Here is a 22,249-nt window from a genome sequence, read left to right on the forward strand (position 1 = left end):
CAATCAAATAACTTTTGTGTCTTAATATTTTTCAGGGAAGTAGAAAATTTGAGAATTTGAGTCTCTCAAAATTGGTGATATTTGTGAATCGATATATCGAAAGTGTGGATAAACTAAATGACATGTATGACTATTGTCAATTCACAACTAGAAGTTTGTGAGATTATTTTGTCAACAAATTTGATAAAGAGTTTATTTTCTGAACTTTTCAGAAAGCGTTTGATAAGTATCATTTGTCAATTAAAATTGATATTGAAAAATTGCTAGCATATGCTCATAAAAAATGGACTTGAAGATCAATTCTTTAGACGTCTAAAGTTAATTGTATGTTTGATACTTATGCAATATACATTATAAACTCTATTTTGGGAATCAACAATCTCTTATGTTGATATATTGATTTGCATCAAGCCAACTTATTACTATATGTAAGTCCTCCCTCTAATTCAACATTGGTTTTAGGTTAACAATCTAATATTTCTCATCTTAGTAAATTTTTGGATGTGTTGTGTATATCACAGTTGCTCCAATATAATACACTAGGATAAATCTTGAAAGAATATTGGGAAAACATTTTTGATATGAATCTCCATCTATCATAAGTTTTATTAAGTCAACTTGTTTACAACCCAGTAGGTTGATTATCGATTGATGGATTAGTTTTCCCAATATTAGGGGGAGATGATAAGCAGCTAAAAAATGTGAACCTGAAGTTCAAATAATTATTTGAAAGGAAATATTATTGTCTCATCATGATCCTCAAGATATAACTCATTTGCAAAGTTAAACAAATTGAATATCAGCTGCTAATGCTCCAAACGAAATAGATATCCCTGTAGGATATTCTAATATTGCAAATGAGTCTCAACTGTGCCTGAAGCATGGTAGACCAATCGGTTCCAAATATATAGAAAAAAAAAACCTCAAATAAGAAAAGGAGCTTAAAGGAAAGATAACCCAAACGAGGATATAGAAACTCTAAAAGAGTGTTATGACATAATTGATATTTCAATTCCAGAAGAAACTGATCAGGTACCTGAAATTCCCGAAAATAAAGAGATCTCAGTAAATTATGTCACTACTGAAATCCAATGGATCCGACATGAAATCAACGTTGATGATATTTTTGCAAACAACATAGCGCTGAATGTGATAAATGATAACGAGGATCAAGAACAAAGGTCTATTAAAGAATGTAGACAAAGCGAAAATTGGCCAAAATGAAAAGATGCAATTGAAGCAGAATTAAACTCTCTTAATAAGAGAAAAGTATTTGGACCTGTTGTCCGAACACCTAAAGGCCTGAAGCCAGTTGGATATAAATGGATGTTTGTGCGAAAAAGCCATGAGAATGATGAAGTTGCTAGATACAAAGCAAGGCTTGTTGCTCAAGGTTTTCTCAAAGACACGAAATCGATTTTGATGAGACATACTCACATGTAGTTGATGCAATTACATTTATATATTTAATTAGCCTTATAGCTCAAGACGGGCTCAATTTGCACAGTTGGATGTTGTTACAGCCTACTTATATGGCTAACTTGATAGTGACATTGACATGAAACTCCCTGAAGGATTTAATTTGCCAGAAGCAAATAGTTTAGGATCTCGGGAAGACTACTCCATAAAATTAAAAAAGTCTCTCTATGAGCTAAAACAATCAAGATGCATGTGGTACAATCGCCTCAGTGAATATTTGATGAGGGAAGGATATAAAAGTGACTTCATTTGTCTGTGTATTTTTATGAAAAGATCTGGAAATGAATTTGCTATAATTGATGTCTATGTTGATGACATAAACATTATCGGAACTCCTGAAGAGCTTCCAAAAGCCATAGATTGCTTAAAGAAAGAGTTCGAGATGAAAGACTTAGGAAAGACAAAGTTTTGTCTTGGATTACAAATTGAGCACCTAAAAGGTGGGATTCCTGAGCATCAAGAAGCTTACATAGCAAAAGTTTTAAAGTGTTTCTACATGGACAAATCTCACCCATTGTCTACTCCAATGGTTGTTAGATCCTTGGATGTGGAGAATGATCCTTTCAGACCTCGAGAAGAAGGTGAAGAACTACTTGGTCCTGAAGTACCATATCTCAGTGCAATAGGAGCATTGATGTATCTTGTGAATAATACACCTCCTGATATATCATTTTTGTCAATCTATTATCAAGATATAGTTCTTCACCCATGTGAAGACATTGGAACGGGGTCAAGCATGTACTTCGTTACCTTCGAGGTACAATGGATATGGGATTGTTTTATCCCAAGTACCCAAATTAGAATTAATTAGTTATGCAGATGCATGTTATTTGTCAGATCCTCATCATGGTAGATCATAAACAAATTATTTGTTTAGAAGTGGAGATACAACCATTTCATGGAGATATGTAAAATAGACCATAACAGCAACATCATCAAATCATGTAGAACTTTTAGCATTTCACGAGGCAAGTAGAGAATGTGTTTGATTAAGGTCATTGATTCAACATATACAAAATAATTGTGGTTTATCTTCTGGAAGAATGGATGCAACAATCATTTATGAAGATAATACACCATGTATTGCTCAGTTGAAAGAAGGATACACTAAAGGAGACCGAACAAAACATATTTCTCCCAAATTCTTTTTCACCCGTGATCTTTAGAAGAATGGCGATATCAACATTCAACAAGTTTGTTCGTGTGATAATCTTGCAGATGTTTTTGCAAAGTCACTCCCAAGTAAAGTTTGTGAGAAACTTGTATTAAGAATTGGTCTTCTCCGTCTAAGAGATATTTGTCTTCATGAGGGGGAGAAATAAATGTGTTATGCACTCTTTTTTCCTTCACCAAGGTTTTGTCCCATTGGGTTTTCCTGGTAATGTTTTTAACGAGGCATTTCACACTCAAAAGGATATTGTACTCTTTTTCCTTCACTATAATTTTTTTTTCCACTGGGTTTTATTTTAGTAAGGTTTTAATGAGGCATATCCTCGATGGACATCCAAGGGGGAGTGTTATAAATATTAATAGTGGATGTCCAAATAGCAAATGGGTTAATGGACTATACTACTAGATCATTGGGCTTAGTCCATAAGCTATTCTATTTCCCTATAAATAAAGCTCATTTGTAACATTCTCAACTACACCAGAGAATAATAATATTTCTCTCTTCCTCTTCTTATCTCTATTATTGTTTCTATTTACTTAGTTTTATAACACGTTTAAGGTTTTTGCTTGATTTTTAAGAAAATGATTAATTGTGTTTATTTTAATGGTATAAACAGCAAGTATCATTTACTAAAATACATTTATTAATTGTAGTTAAGTTAGATGAAATTCAATAAATAAGGATATAATAATGAATAATAATAATAATAATAATAATAATAATAATAATAATAATAATAATAATAATAATAATAATAAATGCTGCATTAATATTCAAAAGTGACAATTATTTTGAGAAATATAAAAAATGCTAAGACAATTATTTTGAGACAGAAGAAGTACATCATTTCCAAGATAAACTTTCTTTTTTGAGTATTAAAAATATTTGTCGAGACAAATCCAACATCTTATATGTTATCATTTGTCTTTATATAATTGTAGAATTGTGTGCATAGTCAAATTATGTCACTTATTTTGGGACGGAGGGAGTTATTCAATCAGGGTCATACTAACTAACATTGAATCCGAATGTTAGGTTTTCGAGTTTGAACCCGAATGAAGATGATAAGTCTAATAATATCGCATTACCAACCGAACTATGTCTTCTTTTTTGTGTTATGTTAATCGAATATCATTTACATGCAACTATAGAGATTAATCCTCGATTTAAGTAGAACAACAATAGATGATGAAGTTCACCCTCAAGAGATTTAACATTGTTGCATATACATAATTGGATTCAAATTTAGAACCTCGGTTTAAGCAGAAAAAGATCCTTAACAAATGGTCTTGAGTAATAAGCTATGTCTTACACACTAGTAGTACTAAAAAACAGAAATATTATTTTAGCAATGATATTTGAACAACCATTTGCTAGCATCTTTTATGACAACCTCCTATTATTTTGACAAGAGAAATGATATTTGAACATTCAATAGTGACAACTTTTGCAACAACTTTCTCTCTCAACAACATTCAATAGTGACAACCTCCTAGTAATACCATTTTTTTTTTGTAAAATAAGGTTGTCAAATAAATTGTCACCAAATTGGTTGTTCAAATAACAACAATACAAAGTTGTCGGACAACCGTATGTACTACCATGGTCTTCACTGATAAGCTATCTCGTTCATAATTTAGTAGACAAACTCTAGCTTGTATGTAGAAGCTAGCTTTAAATAATGGGGAAACATAGACACTATCTCTCAGTACTTTTTCTGCATGAGAAAGAAATTGATTTCTTTATACTCCATGAGAGATGATAGGTTGATTTTGTAAGTAGTAGTCAATTTACATTTGCAGTGCGGCATAAATTCTCAGTCCCAATATTTTATTACCGAAACTTCAACGAAGCTATGAAGACAAGATTCTAATTAGTTGTTGTGCCTATGGTGGGATTCTAAACATATGTTAAATCCAAGGTTGAGCTTAAAATACAATGTGACATCATTAATCCTAGCTTTCCATAACACAATTTTCGACTTTTCGTGTGAAATTACACTGTAAAGAATTTAAGTATTACTATTTCAGTATGTAGCTGGTCTACATATAACTACAAATTCCTTCAATTACACAAAGTTGTATCATTTCCATAAACTTTACATCAATAGAACTATAGAAGTATGTTAGCTCCAAATGAAAATCCACTGTCTCTAAAACTCAATATGATGGTCTGTAGCTGTACCTGCCCCGCACACTGGCAGGAGATTGACCACCTCTGTCACTCACCATATCATAATAATCTATTTCACTATTATCTGAATAAAGACCATTTTGATTTACACTGACTTCAGAACCAGTATTACTGCTAGTGGCATGAGGAGAACCCGAGACACTAACCATTAGGCTACGCTGGTGTCCTGACCGCACACTATACATTGAAGAAGCTGGAATGTTTGACATCAATGGCCGTAAATTGCCCGGAACACTTTTTCTTATATCCTGCTCAAAGAGAAACGAGCGAAATCATTAGGGTAAAAAGTATAATTCATCGGTTCTAATCAATGGTAATGCAGTAATTAATAAAAAGCATGACGTGAGACAAACACTAAATGAGAAACTCTCCAATAATATTGAAACACTGGACATTCGGAGAGGGAATCAGTGACAATATATATTGCAGTTTACAGTTACCTATACAAGAGTAATGAGTGATACTATGCAGGAGGTGCATTACAAATTTATGCACAACTGATGGATAAAAAATACAAAATTGCAGATGCATACCATATGCCTAATAGCCATATCCAAGGATTTCTTCGAGAGTGTTCTTCCAAAACCAGAGTTGTCTGGTGATGATGACGACTTGCCAGATAGATTACTATGGGGGGAGCTTTTCACATCCAGCCGAGGAGGTGCTAGTTTCCTCATATTTATTAATCTCTCAACCATTTTGGTGCCCATTGCAACAGGACTAACTTTGTCATTCACATTGGAGTATCCACGATTAACTGCAGGCATAGAGCTTCCACTTGTATGGGAAATGCCATTGGCGGGGCGTCCTCTAGAAGGAGAGCACGATTGTCTCTTTGGTCTGCCACTAGAAGCAGGCTCAATAGACGAAGACCGCGCAGAGGGTGTTCCTGCCCCAGGTCTTCCCCTAGTTGCTGAAACAGGCCTTTCTGGAAGTGTTGTCCTCAAATTGGGAGGAGCATCAAGTGAAAAGCCAGGCATCTCAGATGGCTTCCATGGTCTTGATCTTGCTGGTGAAGTTCCACGTGAAGGTACTGGCTGCTTCGACACGGCTGGAGCTGGCTTGGAGATTGAAGAAGTCTTAACTGAAGGAGCAGATATGCTGGGCGCATTTAATGGTGTGGATGGTCGCCGAGTAGGTGTCGATGCCCTTGACACAGGCCTGGAAGTAGATAAGGTAGGCCTGCTAGTTGGTGTTGAAGATCTTGTAGTAGATCTTAACAAGGGTGTAGAGGACCTAGAAGGAACTGTGGGTGTGGGTTTAGCTGCAGGAACTGTAGTAGTCTTGCTGACAGAAATTGTAGTCTTAGGAGAAGAAACAACGGGCTTGGCTGCAGCTACCGCTGTCCTATTTGAAGGTATGGATGTACGAGAAGTAGGTGTAGTTACCATTGTCCTGGCTGAAGGTATGGATGTACGAGCAGTAGGTGTGGTTATCATTGTCCTGGTTGAGGCTATAGATGTACGAGAAGTAGGTGTTGAAGGTCTAGATGATTTTGAAGATGTGGACAATTTACATAGTCCCGTGGGAGTTGCAGGTCTTGATCCTGGATTCCCTGATGATAAAGGCCTCCTGGTTCCACCTGAAGAGGTCAACCCAGGAGAAGAAGCTTGTTGTTTAGATACCAAGTTGCTCCTTCTGCTATGCTCTGATGGTGGATTTGCCAACTACATTCACAATGAAACAAATACAAGCAGAATGACTTCTAGCAAGCACAAGAAATAATCAAGTTCTACTAGAAACATATGGTTGTTTAATAATTTTATCACTAGTTTAAAACCAAGAGTTATCAATTTACTAATAAGATTAATTCATAAAAGTAGAAACTTATTCATACAGGGAAAAGTTACAAAGGAAAAAGAATTTTGAACAACGAAAAAAACAAGAAAAATAGATAATCAATATAACAACAGAGGAATCCTATGCAATTCTGATATAAAAACTAAAATTCCTCAAAACCAGGAACTTAATGCGAAAAGTGCAATTTCATTAGTGAACTCAAAATCTGATGCAAAAGACAACATATCTCAATGATCATGACATGATCCAAAATAATTTGTAAATTTTCTTACTCTAGATTTTAATTCCGTGGGACGTGTGGTTGAAGCGCCAAGCTGACTCATAACATTTTTTTTAGTTTCCATCTCCAAAGAAGGAAAAAGGGGAGTCCCAGGAGGAGTTAGAAGCCTGAAAAGACAATAAGAATGCTATGTTCCAATTTGAACGACTAACAGCTTAAAAACATTAAAAAGGCCATGTCCGATAAATAATTAAATACAATTATATATAGCAGGTGGCTAACAACACCACATTCGATAGTAGTGTTAATTAATATGTTTCTCATTGGTTCAGACACACAGCATCTATGCAAGAGCCTTTGTACAACAACTACCAAACCTTATTCACTAGATGAGGTAGGCTACACAGATCAAACAATGCAGAAAATTCCCTCTGTAAATAAAATAACCATCATCTACCAAACTTCATGTTATGAAAAAAGGTAACATTTTAGAAACTTTGTCGATATCATCATACTAATACTAAAACAGTAAAACCTGAGAAAACTCTCCTCTAAATAAGCGTAACTGTAGTGCACAAGGGTGAGCCCACTTTTGAATTATAGTCAGATAAGATCATGATATATACTTTAAATTAAACCAAGGGTAGATAAACCCTTACTTCTGAACTTTGTAAATTTAGAGAAACGTATCCTAAAACTTAAGTTCTGAATGACAGAGTCCTTGTAACACATCTTATTTCCCAAGTCCTGTGAATGTATTGAAGGCATTTTTGTCATCATATAACCATAAATTCTCCTAATCTGTCTGTGTGTACTGTCTAACATCAAGAAACATAGGCTCGATACTAACACAATGACACCTCAATATATAAAGAATGGTAGTTGGTGTCGATGTTAACTATTAGCAGATAATACCATATTATATGGTAAGAACACACTATATCATTGAACCCTATATTATTATTTAAGGTATTAGCTTTGGATTCTAATTTGCTTAAGTAAGATGAAGGAATTTAATGTCAATGACAATGAGTGCTACCTACATATATACTCATGGAGCAATAAAGAATAAATGGAAACTTCCAATCCATTTGTAATTGTTAAATTTCTACCAGACATTGAAGAAAATGACCAGATGTGTATTGAATTTTTTTCTTCTCTTTTTATTGTGAGAGATCAGGCAAAAAGTTGAAATATACACAGACCACAGATGTAAAGTTACCAAAGCTAATATTATAAACTGCAAAAACTTAACTTTCTCTAATTATAGAAACCAAATTCTATAATCTTTTATCTAATAAAAAAAAGGAGGAATCATTAACACAAAATCCCTCAATCTCCATTATTACACTAATTACCAAAACAGAATGCTATTATCACCAAAAATAATATGGGAAAAGCAAACAGAATGGTACCAGCAGCACATACCATTCATAGTCATTCTTATCAGTTTCAGAATTGAGAAAATCATCAGTAGCACCAGTCCTATGCACAGGGGCTTCAGTTGATGATGAAATGTTAAATAAGTGAGAATCCTTTGGATTCAAGTCTGCAACATACAAAAATCATAGATAATAATAGTTAATACCAACAACATCAATAAAATAGATCCAACAACAAAGGATTTTGCAGTTCTTCACTTCCATCCAACAAAAACCATGATTATCATGAGGAATCAACAAAAACACATAATCATCATCATGCAGGGGAATCAACAAAAACCATAACCTCCCAAAACCTTAACACCAAACAAGTGCTCTTCACTTCAAAATGTGTTATATATATACCACCTATGTCCGAAAACATAAGTTTGTAGAAAAAAATTAACCTTAGGTATAAACTTCATTCCAAAATTACTCGATACATTTATTACAATTTTATAAATACATCACTAATTAAAACTACTAACGACTGTTTGGATCATCTTATTTGAGTTTATCTACTGGCATAAGTTTTGTGAGACTCTTTGACGGAACTTATGAAAAGAGCTTATAACATGTTCATTAGCCACTTTCACCTTGTTTTCACCTTCTAACTGATAAGAAATCAATTTAGGTCCTATTCGGATAAACAACTTATTTGCAGCTTATAACACACGCGCTTATCACGATAAGCGCTAATGTATGAGCTTACATAAGCTATTTTTATAGCAAATGATAAAATAAAGTTAAATTGTTTTTGTATACGCTATAACCTGTTTTCGTAAGCTAAAAAAAGCTTATGAAAAATGCCATAAGCTGTTTTAAAAAATTCTCCCAAACATATGTCAGTAGATAAACATAACCGTATGAAGTATGCCATAAGCTGTTATTCTATTGTTTGATATAAGCTACAAATAAGTCGTTTCTCCAAAAACAAAGCAATTAAACACACTACTTAATTTTCTTAATATAGATACAAATTGTACTAGTATTTATTTACCAAATGGTGAATCAACGAATTCTTCAGTGGAATCTCGAAGAAGAAGATCATCATTCTCAATTTCGCAATTCTTCATCTGATGAAACAATGCAAGCTCGTCATCCCTGAACGAAGAAGATCTGAAATTCTCGAATTGATGATTCCTCTGCCTTAACGCAGAAGATTGCATTTTGGATTCCGGAGCTCTGAAACTACGATTCATTCCGAAAATGGGCTTAATTAAGTTCTAGAATGTTCGAATTTGTGAAACATGAATAGGGTGAAAGTGAGAGTGGCATTTGAGGAAGATGAGATGAGAAGTGAAGAGAAGAGAGGATAGATGCTGTGATGTTGCTGTCGTTACGTTAACTGTTGCTATCACTTGAAGACTACGTTACATGGTTGGCTTCATTTTGATGAAATTAGTTGAGGAGTTATGTCTTCAAAAAAAAAAAAAAAGTTGAGGAGTTATGTGATAATGACCATATTACCCTCTTCTCTTTTCATTTCATTTCATTTCAATTAATAGGATTAAATATGTTTAAGGTCACTATAAATATAGCAACTTTCGTCTTAGTCTCTCTAAAAAATTTCTTTAACTTTTAGTCCCTCAAAATTGTTTGTATGAGTCAGGACAATGGTTAAAGAATCTACAAATAGAAATTTTATTTTGGAAATATAACATGTTACTTTTGATCAAACAATTATTACACAACGTTTTCATAAAAACTTACTTGTTTTGGATGCTTAAGCAATACCCTTAAGGCACTAGTTAGCATTCTCCAATCTTATCAAGGTACATTCTAAGTCTCAAACCAATATCACTAAACTAACTTAAATGAGTTCAAAGTACTTCATTTAATTTGTTAATACTATGAGTTTGACCCCTTCAACTAACTTATCATTCTTTACTTTTTACCAAATACAACCTATTTGTCCCACAATATATACCATTCTAGTCAAAAACTTATTACATTTTATAAGTTGTTTTACGGTATTTTTTTTGTTGTTGTTGTTGTTTTGTTTTACAATATCTTATCTATTAAGCATGAATGTTTCTAATTTCTTAATAAACTCTTTATTGTCTATTACCCACTATTTCTCCAATTCTTTTCATTTTTCTTTCTCAAACCATTAATACAAAATAATTTTATGAAATAAACCAAAATTTTACATTTTCATACAAAATTAATTGCATTTTAAAATTTATGTGCAATATGTTAAAGTCACGTATATTTTAGAAAGGAGAGAGTAATACTCTACATAACTAGATGAAGAAAAAAAATACCTTAATTTAAAAAGTAAAAAACATTCTATTTCCCGAAGGGTAAGGTCAAGAAGAAGAAGAAGGAAAAAGTTGACTTTAACAATCCTGCACTCATGACTCATGCAACCTGCGCACCTAAAAGCGGTTATTGCATTTTTTGTGTTTAGTTGGGATGATCTTCTACACACATGACATAAATAAATAAGTAGTAGTGAGTGATAATATTGTCATATAATCTTTATCTTATAATTTATTTTAAAGTCATGCTGTTATGTTATTTGATTTAAGGAATTCTTTTTTTTTTAGAGAGATTTAAGGAATTCTTAATATATATTTTTATTTTTATTTTTGTAAACATGAATTCTCAAACTACAATATTTTTTTACTACTCAAAATATTGTAGTGTCAATATAAATAATTGTTCGGAAATTGGAATGTTTTTCCTTCAGAACGATTTTTTGTTATTTAATTTGCCCCGTTGGTTTTCAATTAATATTCATCGTGAAAAAATTATGGATAGTTTTTTTTAAGGTTTTTTTTTATTATGGTTAGTTAAAAATCATTAGAATAAGTTAATGCATTGGTTGTTTGGCTTTAATATAAAAAAGGACAACAGAGAGAGAGTGGCCATTTCATTTTCTGACTAACAACTATATTGCTCTTGTTTTAACCTTCCCGAAAAGTGTACTCTTATTTATTTGGTTGTTAGCATCACACCAATTATATTTCTATATCTTGAAGATGGAAACAAGAAGCTAACACAAGAAACCTTCAAAATTCTTCTACAAGAATAATATGAATTTTATTGTGAAGCTAAATGGTTTCCATTATCATTCAAGAGTTCTTGTCTCATGCTAGTTCACGTGTGACATTAGTTAACAAGAAGTAGATGTTGTAGCATTTGAATGAGTATTAGTTATAAAATTGACATCAGATAATCTACTTAGCCTATGTTTGGATGTGCGTTGGCAATTCCACATCAAGCCAAAACCACGGCAGGACCACTTTTCCAGTGAAGCTACGTATAGTAGCTTCTCCAAATCACGGTAAAATGGCTTCAAAATGTGCGGCAGTCATTGCAAAACTCTAAACCAAACACATACTTAGTGGTTGTTTGTTTTCACGTTGAAATCAAAGTAAACTCACGTCTATGCAACTGCTACATTTTGTAGCTTCTCTAATTTCACCTTATACATGCTTTAGGCGCGAGAAAATTGGACGCGTAAATTGTTCCAAACATAGGCTTATATTGGCGAAATACTTTAAGTTCAATATTGAAAAGTAGGGCGCCACCCCACCTAATTATAAATCGGTTTTGTAGTGATAAGTTTGTATTCAATCAAAATTTTAAGATAGAGGTCAAATTTATCAATAATTGACTCTATACAAAATATTTTAGTTAATGTCTTTTAACATTATAACAAATTAACAGACCATAACAATCAGCAAAAATAACAATAACCTGTTATTGTAGCCTCTGTCGTTGCATAAGCCACAAGGAGTCTCTACTTGAGCTAGAGTGAGCAAGAAACAAGTTGAAAAATATTATACTTGTATCTCTAGTGGTGAGTTGATAGCCACAAAGTTCATATTCTTCCTTTCTACTCAAGTTTCATATTCTTTCTTTGGCTTTTCTGTGCAGTTATAGTTGTGTTCACTTGCAGGTTTTGAAAAGGTAAAGTAAAACAAATTAACAATAGTTTTTTTTTTTTTTTGTCATAACAATAGTTGTCGTTGTTGTTTATTCAAAAAATAGTAGTAGTTGTTGTTATCATCCACCATCATAGTGGTCCATGGTGAATAACAATTTTTTTTTTTACACTTATTAACTAACTATATCATTTATCAGCTATACCTACATTGAAAAGACTGAAAGAGGATCAAAGGATACTAGCGACCTGTGAAACTCACCTAATCATCATCACTTTGTTGAGGACTCTTCTCATATTGTTATTCATAACTATACTAGAGAGCTCAATTTTTTTGATTCCGACAACAATACATAAACTTAAATGCGGTCGTACCAAGTTAAGTTTTAGCAATAGAAAAACCTACTTCATCTTGATTTGGGGAGGGTGGTTGGTTGTTTAACGGCTCGCTGGTGCCTGGTGGCATGCGGTGTCAGGTCAGAGGTAAGAGTTGTTTGGGCCGATAACTAACCAGAATGTCATATTTACGATAGAAGTATTGAGTGACTTGTGTTTAGCTCTTTAAGGCTCATACGACTGCATAGCAATTAGTAAATCTAAATGAAGATAATTAACATGATATACATGATTGATTAGAAGTCTGAACATCAATTTTTTTTTACATGAGAATCACCAATTCAAATGGTTTTCGGGGCAAAATGCCGATTTTGCTAAATTGTCCTTATAAATCCAAATTCATTGAACATCAACAGAGAGGGGATTAAAGAATATACAATTCAATTGTCAATGAGGACGGGATGATTAAGCATCATCTGCATCACTTTCAACACCATGTGTTGCATGGCTAACCCAATAATTGCTGCCATCAGGACCAGACACCTTGAACCTGGTCAAAAGAGCAAAAACTCATAATCCACGACATACTTATATATCGCTCAAAACCCATGTGGCACCGACATGTGTTGATGTTTGGCACTGCCACGACACTGACAGAGTAATTACATTCATTTTCTTCCCTTGTTCTAATTATTATCAATGATGACGTGTCAGTGTCGTGTCTAGTGTTCGTGAATGTGCTTCATAGCTCAAAACAACATCACAATCACATTAGATTAAAAATGTTTTCTCACACATCACTTCTACTAACCGTTCAAGAACAGATTTTCCTTCTTTGTACTTCTGGCTTTTTTCATGAGCAGTCTCCTGAAAGAAACCAAAGGGTAACTTAACTTAATGCAGCATAGAAACAGGAGGAAAAAAAAACTGTGTCGTGATAAGTCTTACATATGTCCAACCGAGGATTGATCCACAACCGACACAGAAAATGTCAGCCACAGTATGCATCCCAGTCATCATATTTCTGTCCTCTAATTCTCCAATAGAAACATTCACACTGTAAAAGCATAGAAGATTTTTAACTACAATGCATGAACAGAACTAACTGCAAAATATAATGCGGCTAGAGCTAATGGAGATTCGGAGGCCCAAAGCCATGAATAAAAAACATAACTGTTCTCCTTTACACCTTTGATTACAAACTACAAGGCCCAAAATGATGCAGGACAAAAGGTTAAAGGGTGGAAGATTTCGGTTTCATTGAAAATGGTGAAACCAAAGTTATCAGGACAGAACACGTAGTGAAAGGTACCAATGTCAAGGATAACTTACACCTTACGGAAGAGATAAGCCTTCCCATGTCTGCTGTGGAAAGCCTGAATGAAACAGCACAAGTAAAAATACCAGTCAGAATATATATACATATTTTTCAAATAACCAATAAAGAAATGTCGATTCCAACTAAAAAAACCGTTAAAACATTAAGAAAAAGTTGAATTTTGGAAAATAATAACAATTTCAAAGTATATCGCTTTCGAACTATGATATTTCCATTTAAACCGGCCCTAAAAAACTTGGTCGTTTATACTTCATTTGCACATTGACATTCACAGTAGTATGAAAAACCAAAATCAGAATAGAATGGTTTTTCACAGCTCCTCTGTGAAATATATGAAACCACTCAGTGAATTATGTAGATTGTAGAGGAAATCTTTCTTCTCTATGAGAAAACAAACTAGAAATTTCACAACTATTTTTCTTCAGCAGAGAATATCTATGAACATGCAACACATGGCTTGTACTTCAGAATTAGACAATGGAGCAAATAGTCCTTCAAAAGTAGGATTACTTCCACCTTTCCTTTTGCACAGAAGTAACTTCTTGTAGTTAAAAGAATAGCAGCAAGAAAATCAAGAATCAAACTCTTTGACCACTTTGTCAGATACACTCATAACATATCAATTGAATTCTCCAAAAAGTTTTAGTTAATAGCAATTACATTGCATGAAAGTTAATAACTGTTTTCTATGTATATAGCAAACAATAAGCATTTATAAGTTTCCAAGGAAGCATACATGTTTTGGCATTAGCACAATTTGGAAAAGATGAAAGACAATAACATAAGGTTGAAGGTGGTCATTAAATCAAGGCGTTTACGTTACACAACTTCAATTTTGTGTACCAATACACAAATGGTTGATGACCGCTGCCATGGTGCTGTTTCGGCAGTTTCGGCACCACTACCGCATCAACTATTCTCAGGATGTATCGGTCTATTTGTTCGCCATTTTGTATCTTGCACCATTGCCACAATACCATGCTTAACCACTTTTATTTCGGATAACCTCACCCCTAATTTATAAATTCACTTTAATCGTCATGCTTCAACTGGTCAACAACCCAACCAGTAATACAGTCAAGTGCCCCGCCTCAAGGCCGATCAGTCCGATTGTTTATCTTTACTTATTCGTCCTTCTAGTTCCACCATAACTTTAATTTCCGACCATTTGTGTACCTTAACACAAAATTTAAGCTGTGTACCATAAACGCAACCTTAAATCGATTATCAAGCGTGTCTTTTAATTAGCTTATTTTGTATTCAAAGCAACATTAAAATCAACAAATTAGACACACAAAAAATCCCTAAATTGTTATAAACCAAATAAGCAAAGCTGTTATCCAACTATCACCATAAACTGAAACTGTGATTATTTCTACCCACCATAGTAAAATAAATTACAAATTAATCTGAATGCATAATCAGATTCGCAGTGACTTCGGCAGAATCATAGCGCGTCATCGTGATTTTGTTAAAAACTAAACCTAATCGTCGAAACTTCAACAAAACTATGGTGTCATCGTAATTTTATCAAATTCACCACGAATCATAGTGCGTCATCGTGATTATGTTAAAAACTAAACCTAATCATCGAAACTTCAACAAAACTACAGTGTCATCGTAATTTTATCAAATTCACCATGAATCATAGTGCGTCATCGTGATTTTGTTAAAAACTAAACCTAATCGTCGAAACTTCAACAAAACTACAGTGTCATCGTAATTTTATCAAATTCACCATGAATCATAGTGCGTCATCGTGATTTTGTTAAAAACTAAACCTAATCGTTGAAACTTCAACAAAACTACGGTGTCATCGTAATTTTATCAAATTCACTATGAATCCAAACATAAACAAAAACTTAAAAAGAAATTACAATCTCATAAAAAACATCAAAATTGGGTCATAATAAATAAAATAAAAATAGAACCTTTGAAACAACATCTTCACAAAGAGCAAGAGGGGTTCTACAGTGTTTACAGCTATAGATCCTTCCTTCAAGATGAACAACAAACAATCTTCCCATAATTCAACTAAGAAAATTCCACGCAAAAATTCCACGCAATAACTGAACATGATCAAAAAGACAGTTAAAGAACAAAAATGGTCAAAGTGAAAATCAACAAATAAATAAATAGTCAAATATAAATCACAAAAGGGTGAATTAATGAAGTACATGAAGATGAAGAAAAACGTTGAATGTTACCTTTGGTTTGGTTTTGGAGAGAAGAGTACGTAAGAAATGAGGAGAGAGAAGAAATGAAACATCGCTTTTTCTGAAAAAGTAGAACACGACAAGATGCGTGGGTTTTGTGTTTTTTATTTTTTTTAATGTTTTTTGTTTTTATTTTATCTACAATCATTAATGCAACATGGATTACTCCCTCCGTCCCATATTACTTGACTTAGTTGACTCTGTCACGTATGTCAATGCACAATTTTAAACTTAAATTTCTTTAATAATCTAGTAGAAAAAATTACGAAAATTTGATATTTTGAAAATATTAATCGAGACGAATCTAACAACATCTTATATGTTATATTTTGTTTTTATATATTAGTAGAAAAATAGAGTCAAAGCATGTTACATGAATAGTGCAAATATTCTAAATAGGTCAAGTAATATGGGACGGAGGGAGTATTTTGTTGCTATAGTTTGCTTGCAACACAAAACTTCTTTTTAAACAATGTTTTCTCCTTTCGTCAAGTAATAAAAGTAGGGTCTTGTTAACCAGTGCCTTCGGGGCACTAGTTAAGAAACTAAAAGTATAAAGAAAAGTCAAATTTTACATTAAAAATAGCACTTTTTTAACTTTTAAAAAGTAGAACACACAAGTTCCAATATAATGTTTCCTTTTATAATTCCTTATCCAGTGCTCCGGGGGCACTGGTTAACATTTCCCATAAAATTAATAAAACAGAAAGATATTAAACAAATCCAGTGTAAATCCAATTAATGACTTTTACATCATCAATGTTGTAAATCTGGAGGTGTAGCTTTTATGTAGACTTAATATAGGCCTATTTGTAGGCTTATATACTTTGTCATTTTATGTTATGGAGATGGATGTTGGGTGTTTGTTCGTGGATTCATCCTTTTTGTTTTTAACGAATTTGTATCGTATCATACTCTATCAATTTAAATAAATAAATATCATTTTTTGTCAATAGGAAAAAGAAAATCGACATTAGACATGATTCTTTAGCGACGGTTAAGTTGATCGTGGGTAATAGTTGTAATTAGCCACATACAACTTTTCACTTTCACGAAAATAAGCTCGCGTGTATTTTTTAGTGTCCCTTATTTTCTTTAACCTTTTTCCCATATCAAAATAAAATTTTCTCTTTTCTCTTTCTTGCTATGAAATTTTCCCCCTTTTTCTCTTTCTTTGAAAAACTTTTTCTCTATTTCTTTAAGGTAGTGTATTGGATTAGGATTGTTGTGCATAGAAATTTTTATATATCAAAGATTAATTACACATGAATAGAAGGCAAGCATGCAACAAACTACAACGCTAGACCTTTTTGGACGGCAAAACCAATTCTCGTAAACATAACAATCATGGACCTAAGAGGCGTGGCATTGTTGTTCATGACCCTTTGAACTATATGTATAAGGTCAACAACCTCTAGTGCAAGGAAGCCAAAAGTGTCAAAAAGCAAAAGGTATAAAAACATGTTGATCGTTAGAACACATTTTCTCATGTTTGACCACTTTACTTAACACAACTTTTAGGGATACCTGCCCTACCATAAAAGCCCAGAACCCTAATCCCACGAGTGACGAAACCCCGGTCAAGTCCACACTTGCATGTTTACCTCCTACCCATCCGTACACCATAACATTTGCAGGCCTAAGTGTAGATCTTTTATCTAGTAGGTCTGTCAAGAAGTTCACATGCGCCTCCTTCTTCATTGATACCTTCGTCCACCTGAATATAACAAAAGGACATCCCTAACAAAGTCATGTATGTACTTAAAGCCAAGAAGCTCCTTACAATAAACTTCATGCTCCCCAAGAGTATCTAGGCACGCCTTACGCCAAACAGGACACGCCTCATCAATAGGAAATAGTGAAATCATAACACGATATCTAAGGATAGTATTATACACCACTGGCGACATATGCTGACCTAACCCATCAATAGGGATAGCTAGAAGAAAATCCTAAGCATGTGTTGCTTGCAAGCACTCTAAAATCGCCTTCTGTCTAGTGGTCATGTCAAACTTCACTACCATATCCTGAACATTTTTACTAAAAAGGGCACTTGGCAAAATATGTTGTGTTTTAGGAGGGACGGTGTCCTTGCAAGTAAAACTGCTTTGATTATATTTAAAAAAGTCTTATGGAGTTTAAGATTTTAAAAAACATTTAAGATTTACAATTTGGATTTCAAAGGATTTATATAACAGATTTTGAAGTATTTAAAACGACTATGGATTTTAAGTAAAAAAAATGACTGTGGATTTATAAGGTTTCAAAGAACTTTATGAATTTTAAGGAATCATTAAGAGAAATTATTATAACACACTTTCTCTCACAATATTGGCAATACACACTCTCTCTCTCTCTCTGTGCGCGCGCTTGTGTGTGTGTGTGAGAGAGAGAGGTAAAATCTTAACAAAAATGACAATCCATAAAAATATCATGTTTATATGAAAGACTTTTTCATGCTAAAAATTCATTAAAAAGTCTCACAAAATACATCAAACTCCAATTTTTTAAACAATCCCTTGAAATCATAATGTTTTTTAATGCCACAAGATTCTTTTAAGTTACAAAGAATTTTGATTAAATACCACAAAATTTTTTATCAAGTTACAAAGAGTCTCTCTCATAAAAAATTAAGTTACAAAGAGTCTTGATTAAATACTCGAAAACTTTTTCATCATAAACAAATCTTTTAAAATCCTAATTGAAAAGCTTTCCATTGCACACCGAATCATTTCGATTGAACATCAAATCTTTTTTTTTCCCTATTCTCTTGTGTGTTCTTCCACATCTTCAAAATGTAAGTAAAGCCCTAGATTTATATTTTGCTCATGGAACTCTTTGATTTTAATTTTGCTAAGGTTTGATTATCACATCAAATGGTTCTTTCGCTTTTTCTTTTGTGTTATCTTTTAGTGAGCCATATTTTTTTTTCTTTCACACAAAAAACTCCATTTGAGGACAAGATTCGAAAGGTAAGAAAAAAAATCTTGAATCTCTTTTGTGTTCTCTCTTTGATTATAGTTAATTTTAAAGTATTGTTGTGTTTTCAATTTTATACATAATTAAAAAACCCTGAATATCTTTTGTGTTCTTTTCTTGGATTGTGATGTATTCGACAATGTTTGGCGTCCATTCTAAATTGGTTGGGGATTTGTTGTGTTCTTCCATATGACATTTGCATCATGCTCTATAGTTTGGTGGTTTTCATATGTTAAAAGCGGGACATTAGTTGTTGCTTCCAAGTGATCCGGTTGGCTAGTATATGGGTCTTTTGGAAGAAACATAACTCCCAAGATTTTTAGAAACAAAGAGCTTCATCTCTCTCAGTTGATTGCAAGGATTAAATTTCACGTTTGGTGATGGTTAAAGGCTCATGGCCGCATGCATCTTTTTTAATTTTTGCTTTACTTTGGCCTTTCTGCAATTGTATCATGTGACACTGTTTTGAATCCTTCATAGGAACATATTGTGCTTATTTGGGACTCTTTTTCTTTTAATATAATTTTTTGCTTCTTAAAAAAAAAACTATATATTTGTCTGTTTATTTGTTTATATCTATGTATGTATGTTTGTCTATCTATCTAAAGTGTTTTTGGTCACACACACATATAGAGAGAAGAACGAAAGTCAAGTAGACAACAAGTTGCACCACTAACTCTACATAGATGGCAAAACTAATTCTCTTAAAAACTACATCTATGGATCTAGGAGACACAGTATTACTATGCATGAACATTTGAACTCTTTTTAGAAGATCCACAACGCATGGTACTAGAAAGTCAACAATGTCAAAAGCAAATGGTATAAAATTATGTTAATTGTCATAATACGTTTTCTCTAATTTGTTTGAAGCGACTTTGGGGGCTACGTGTGCCACAGTAAAAGTCTCAGTCCCCAATCCCATAAGTGGGAAAAATCCCAGTCAAGTCCGCACATACATATTTCCTTCCTACCAGTCCGTACATCGTACACCATAACATCTATTAACCTAAATGTCGATCTTTCCTCCTGTGGATCAGTCAAAAAATTCACAGACTCCTCCTTCTGAATTGTACAATCTAGACGTACAAAAAGCAATGAATTTTTTTGAATATATGTGATGCGTTTGGATTGTATGACAAAAAGCCACTCACAATTAAAAAAAAAAAAAAAGAGGTGTTGGAAGAGAAATTCACTCACAGTTCATTGTTTATAATCTTATTCAAATAAACATACAACCCAAATGAAGTCGTGATCCATTTAAGAAAGTTGCTTATTAGGCACTCTCAATTTGCTCACAAGCACCCTTAATTGACGAAAATACTTCCAGTTGTAGTTTTTTTTTTTAAAGGATACTTCCAGTTGTAGTTAACTACTGTTCGTTAGTGAATGATGGTTAATTGTTATTCGTGGCTTGTCTAGGGAAACCAATTCACAAACTTTTGTGTGTTGTGATAAGTGTGTTTGCATTCATCATTTGGTGTGTTTAGTGTGTTATCAAGTGTTATACCCTAATTTTGGACCTAAAAATACTAACTCAATTCTTCTTTTTTGTATTTCAAGTCATTTGATATGTCTCTGATCAATTACATCTTTCTTTGCACTTTATTTCAATATTACCTGCAAAATTCACACAAAAGGGTATTTTAGTCATTTCCTGTGTCCAAGCTCATTTTAGTCTTTTAAAGATTGTTTGAGTCTTTTCAACTAGTCCGAATAAGTCCTTATTTCAATTCTGTGTCAAAATCCCTTTTAAAAGTTGCATTGGGAGTCATTTTGAGTCAGTTTAGCCCTTAGGGGCATTTTAGTCTTTTTATGTGTTAAAACCCTGTTTAAATTCTAAAATTTGTCTCTGAGTCTTTTAATTTGCTTATATAAGCTCTTGCTTTAATTTCCTGTTAAAAATCCATCTTAAAAAATTGCGTCTGAGTCATTTCGAGTCGTTTTAGTCCTCAGGGGCATTTTGGTCATTTCACACAAAATTTTGGCAGAGAGAGGTTACTTTAAAGTACCTCATTTAAGTAGTTGGTTCGTTTTAGTCCGTTTTGTCAATGTTAATCGTTTCACTTTACGTTATTTTCCATTTTACCAATTTTAATTCAATTTTATTTTTAAATTTCATTTCAGTCCTAAAATTCTAAAATTGCATTTTGGCCCCTTTGTGTCGTTTTATTCTAAGTCCTTTTAATTTTAGGTCAATTTTCGTTTTAAGTCCTTTTTGGGTCAATTACATTTTAGTCCCCAAAGTTTCAAATATTGCAAAATGGTCCTGATTTTTGTCCAGTCTTCTTTTTTAGTTTTTTTTTATGTTGCAGATAGGTCCTTGTAATTTTCAATTTTCGCAGAAAGGTCCTTTTGTCAAAAATCCAGCAAGGCCGAGCCATTTCAGTCCAGACACAGGTGTCAACATCCCATTGGATCACAAATACACATGTCAAGCTATAAAAGGACCCCAATCATTGCCATTCCAGTCAGAATCAAACAACTCAGCAAAATCATCACAAACACAAAAACTGATTCTCTCTCATCTCATCAAGAATCAAAATCCTAACCGTTTCCAAAAAATACCAAGAACACGAAGAACATTCAAAACCCTAATTCTCCAGAATCACAAATTGAGCAAAATTGAAGCAATTTCTTCACCGTTCTCAGTGACTCAAAGGCGAGTCTTCATCATCGAACGGTGTTCCTCTGCAATTCAAGCACAAATCCTCCACCAGAGGTGGGAATTCGTACGATCGCAGAGAGTTTGAGAGAGAAGAAGGAGGAACAAAGAAGATTCGAATCAGAGAAGTAGAAGAGGAAGTTCACTGGTTCAATTCGCAACAACAAATCACTTACCAGAAACTCAGAGAAGATCCACGAAGATCTTCTTCGTCTTCTCACTTGAATCTCCAGGTAAACTCTCGAAACCTTCTCGTTTTTTTGTTTTAAATCATCATCGAAGGTTTGTAATCACAAATAAACGGTGAATCGAAGAAGAATTTTGAAAAGATTCGAAAAAGTTTGAACGAAACCCTAAAAATGTAAATCGTCCAAGATTCACCGTTTATTTTGTAAATCTAGGTTCAAGTCCATAATCAGTGAAGAAATTAGTTTAGATTAGGGTTTCGTTTCAAAAGATTCCGAAAAAGTTTGAAAACCTAGAAGCCGTATGAATCAAGTGTAGATCTGTCCCTATCTAGGCTCTGTTTCAAGAA

General features: G+C 33.3%; 2 protein-coding genes and 1 long non-coding RNA gene across 9 annotated transcripts; 1 reads left to right on the forward strand and 2 right to left on the reverse strand.

The window, feature by feature from the left end:
• Positions 1 to 4,591: 4,591 nt before the first annotated feature.
• Positions 4,592 to 12,228, reverse strand: LOC146924136 (uncharacterized). Of its 7 annotated transcripts, none has more exons than XM_085709156.1 (7): positions 11,993 to 12,190; positions 10,552 to 10,657; positions 9,285 to 9,475; positions 8,292 to 8,412; positions 6,916 to 7,030; positions 5,377 to 6,510; positions 4,592 to 5,091 (listed from the first exon to the last, which is right to left on the reverse strand). In XM_085709156.1, exons 2-7 carry the CDS (start codon positions 10,650 to 10,652, stop codon positions 4,810 to 4,812), a joined length of 1,944 nt encoding a protein of 647 aa, XP_085565282.1. In that variant the 5' UTR covers positions 10,653 to 10,657; positions 11,993 to 12,190; the 3' UTR covers positions 4,592 to 4,809. The 7 variants fall into 7 exon arrangements, with proteins under 7 accessions (XP_085565282.1, XP_085565283.1, XP_085565287.1 ...); XM_085709157.1 differs by having other exon boundaries at positions 10,552 to 10,665; positions 11,993 to 12,132; XM_085709161.1 differs by lacking the exon at positions 9,285 to 9,475 and having other exon boundaries at positions 10,552 to 10,665; positions 11,993 to 12,146.
• Positions 12,229 to 12,780: 552 nt separating this feature from the next.
• On the reverse strand, positions 12,781 to 16,174 carry LOC146924137 (protein yippee-like). Its single transcript, XM_085709163.1, has 6 exons — positions 16,062 to 16,174; positions 15,786 to 15,923; positions 13,848 to 13,891; positions 13,464 to 13,572; positions 13,327 to 13,382; positions 12,781 to 13,065 (listed from the first exon to the last, which is right to left on the reverse strand). The coding sequence occupies exons 2-6, from the start codon at positions 15,879 to 15,881 to the stop codon at positions 12,981 to 12,983; spliced, it is 390 nt and encodes a 129-aa protein (XP_085565289.1). The 5' UTR covers positions 15,882 to 15,923; positions 16,062 to 16,174; the 3' UTR covers positions 12,781 to 12,980.
• Positions 16,175 to 18,785: 2,611 nt separating this feature from the next.
• Positions 18,786 to 19,598, forward strand: LOC146924138 (uncharacterized). The gene is made up of 2 exons (XR_015010957.1): positions 18,786 to 19,042; positions 19,264 to 19,598. It is a non-coding gene; the product is annotated as an uncharacterized LOC146924138 (long non-coding RNA).
• Positions 19,599 to 22,249: the final 2,651 nt, after the last annotated feature.

The sequence above is a fragment of the Medicago sativa genome, chromosome 5 (genome assembly GCF_051527215.1).
Source record: "Medicago sativa cultivar Bolivia chromosome 5, Bolivia_mono, whole genome shotgun sequence".
In the NCBI taxonomy this organism is placed as follows: domain Eukaryota; kingdom Viridiplantae; phylum Streptophyta; class Magnoliopsida; order Fabales; family Fabaceae; genus Medicago; species Medicago sativa.

What these genes read in the sequence shown, in the direction of transcription:
- LOC146924136 (XM_085709156.1), bottom strand. Translation starts at nt 10,652, where the DNA reads ATGAGTCATGAGTGCAGGATTGTTAAAGTCAACTTTTTCCTTCTTCTT. An exon ending in TTTTTACTTTTTAAATTAAG is followed by an intron (nt 9,476 to 10,551) that starts GTATTTTTTTTC and finishes AATGAATCGTAG; the next exon opens with TTTCAGAGCTCCGGAATCCA. An exon ending in ATTCGTTGATTCACCATTTG is followed by an intron (nt 8,413 to 9,284) that starts GTAAATAAATAC and finishes TGTATGTTGCAG; the next exon opens with ACTTGAATCCAAAGGATTCT.
- LOC146924137 (XM_085709163.1), bottom strand. Translation starts at nt 15,881, where the DNA reads ATGGGAAGATTGTTTGTTGTTCATCTTGAAGGAAGGATCTATAGCTGT. An exon ending in CAATCCTCGGTTGGACATAT is followed by an intron (nt 13,383 to 13,463) that starts GTAAGACTTATC and finishes GGTTTCTTTCAG; the next exon opens with GAGACTGCTCATGAAAAAAG. An exon ending in GGAAAATCTGTTCTTGAACG is followed by an intron (nt 13,066 to 13,326) that starts GTTAGTAGAAGT and finishes TCTTTTGACCAG; the next exon opens with GTTCAAGGTGTCTGGTCCTG.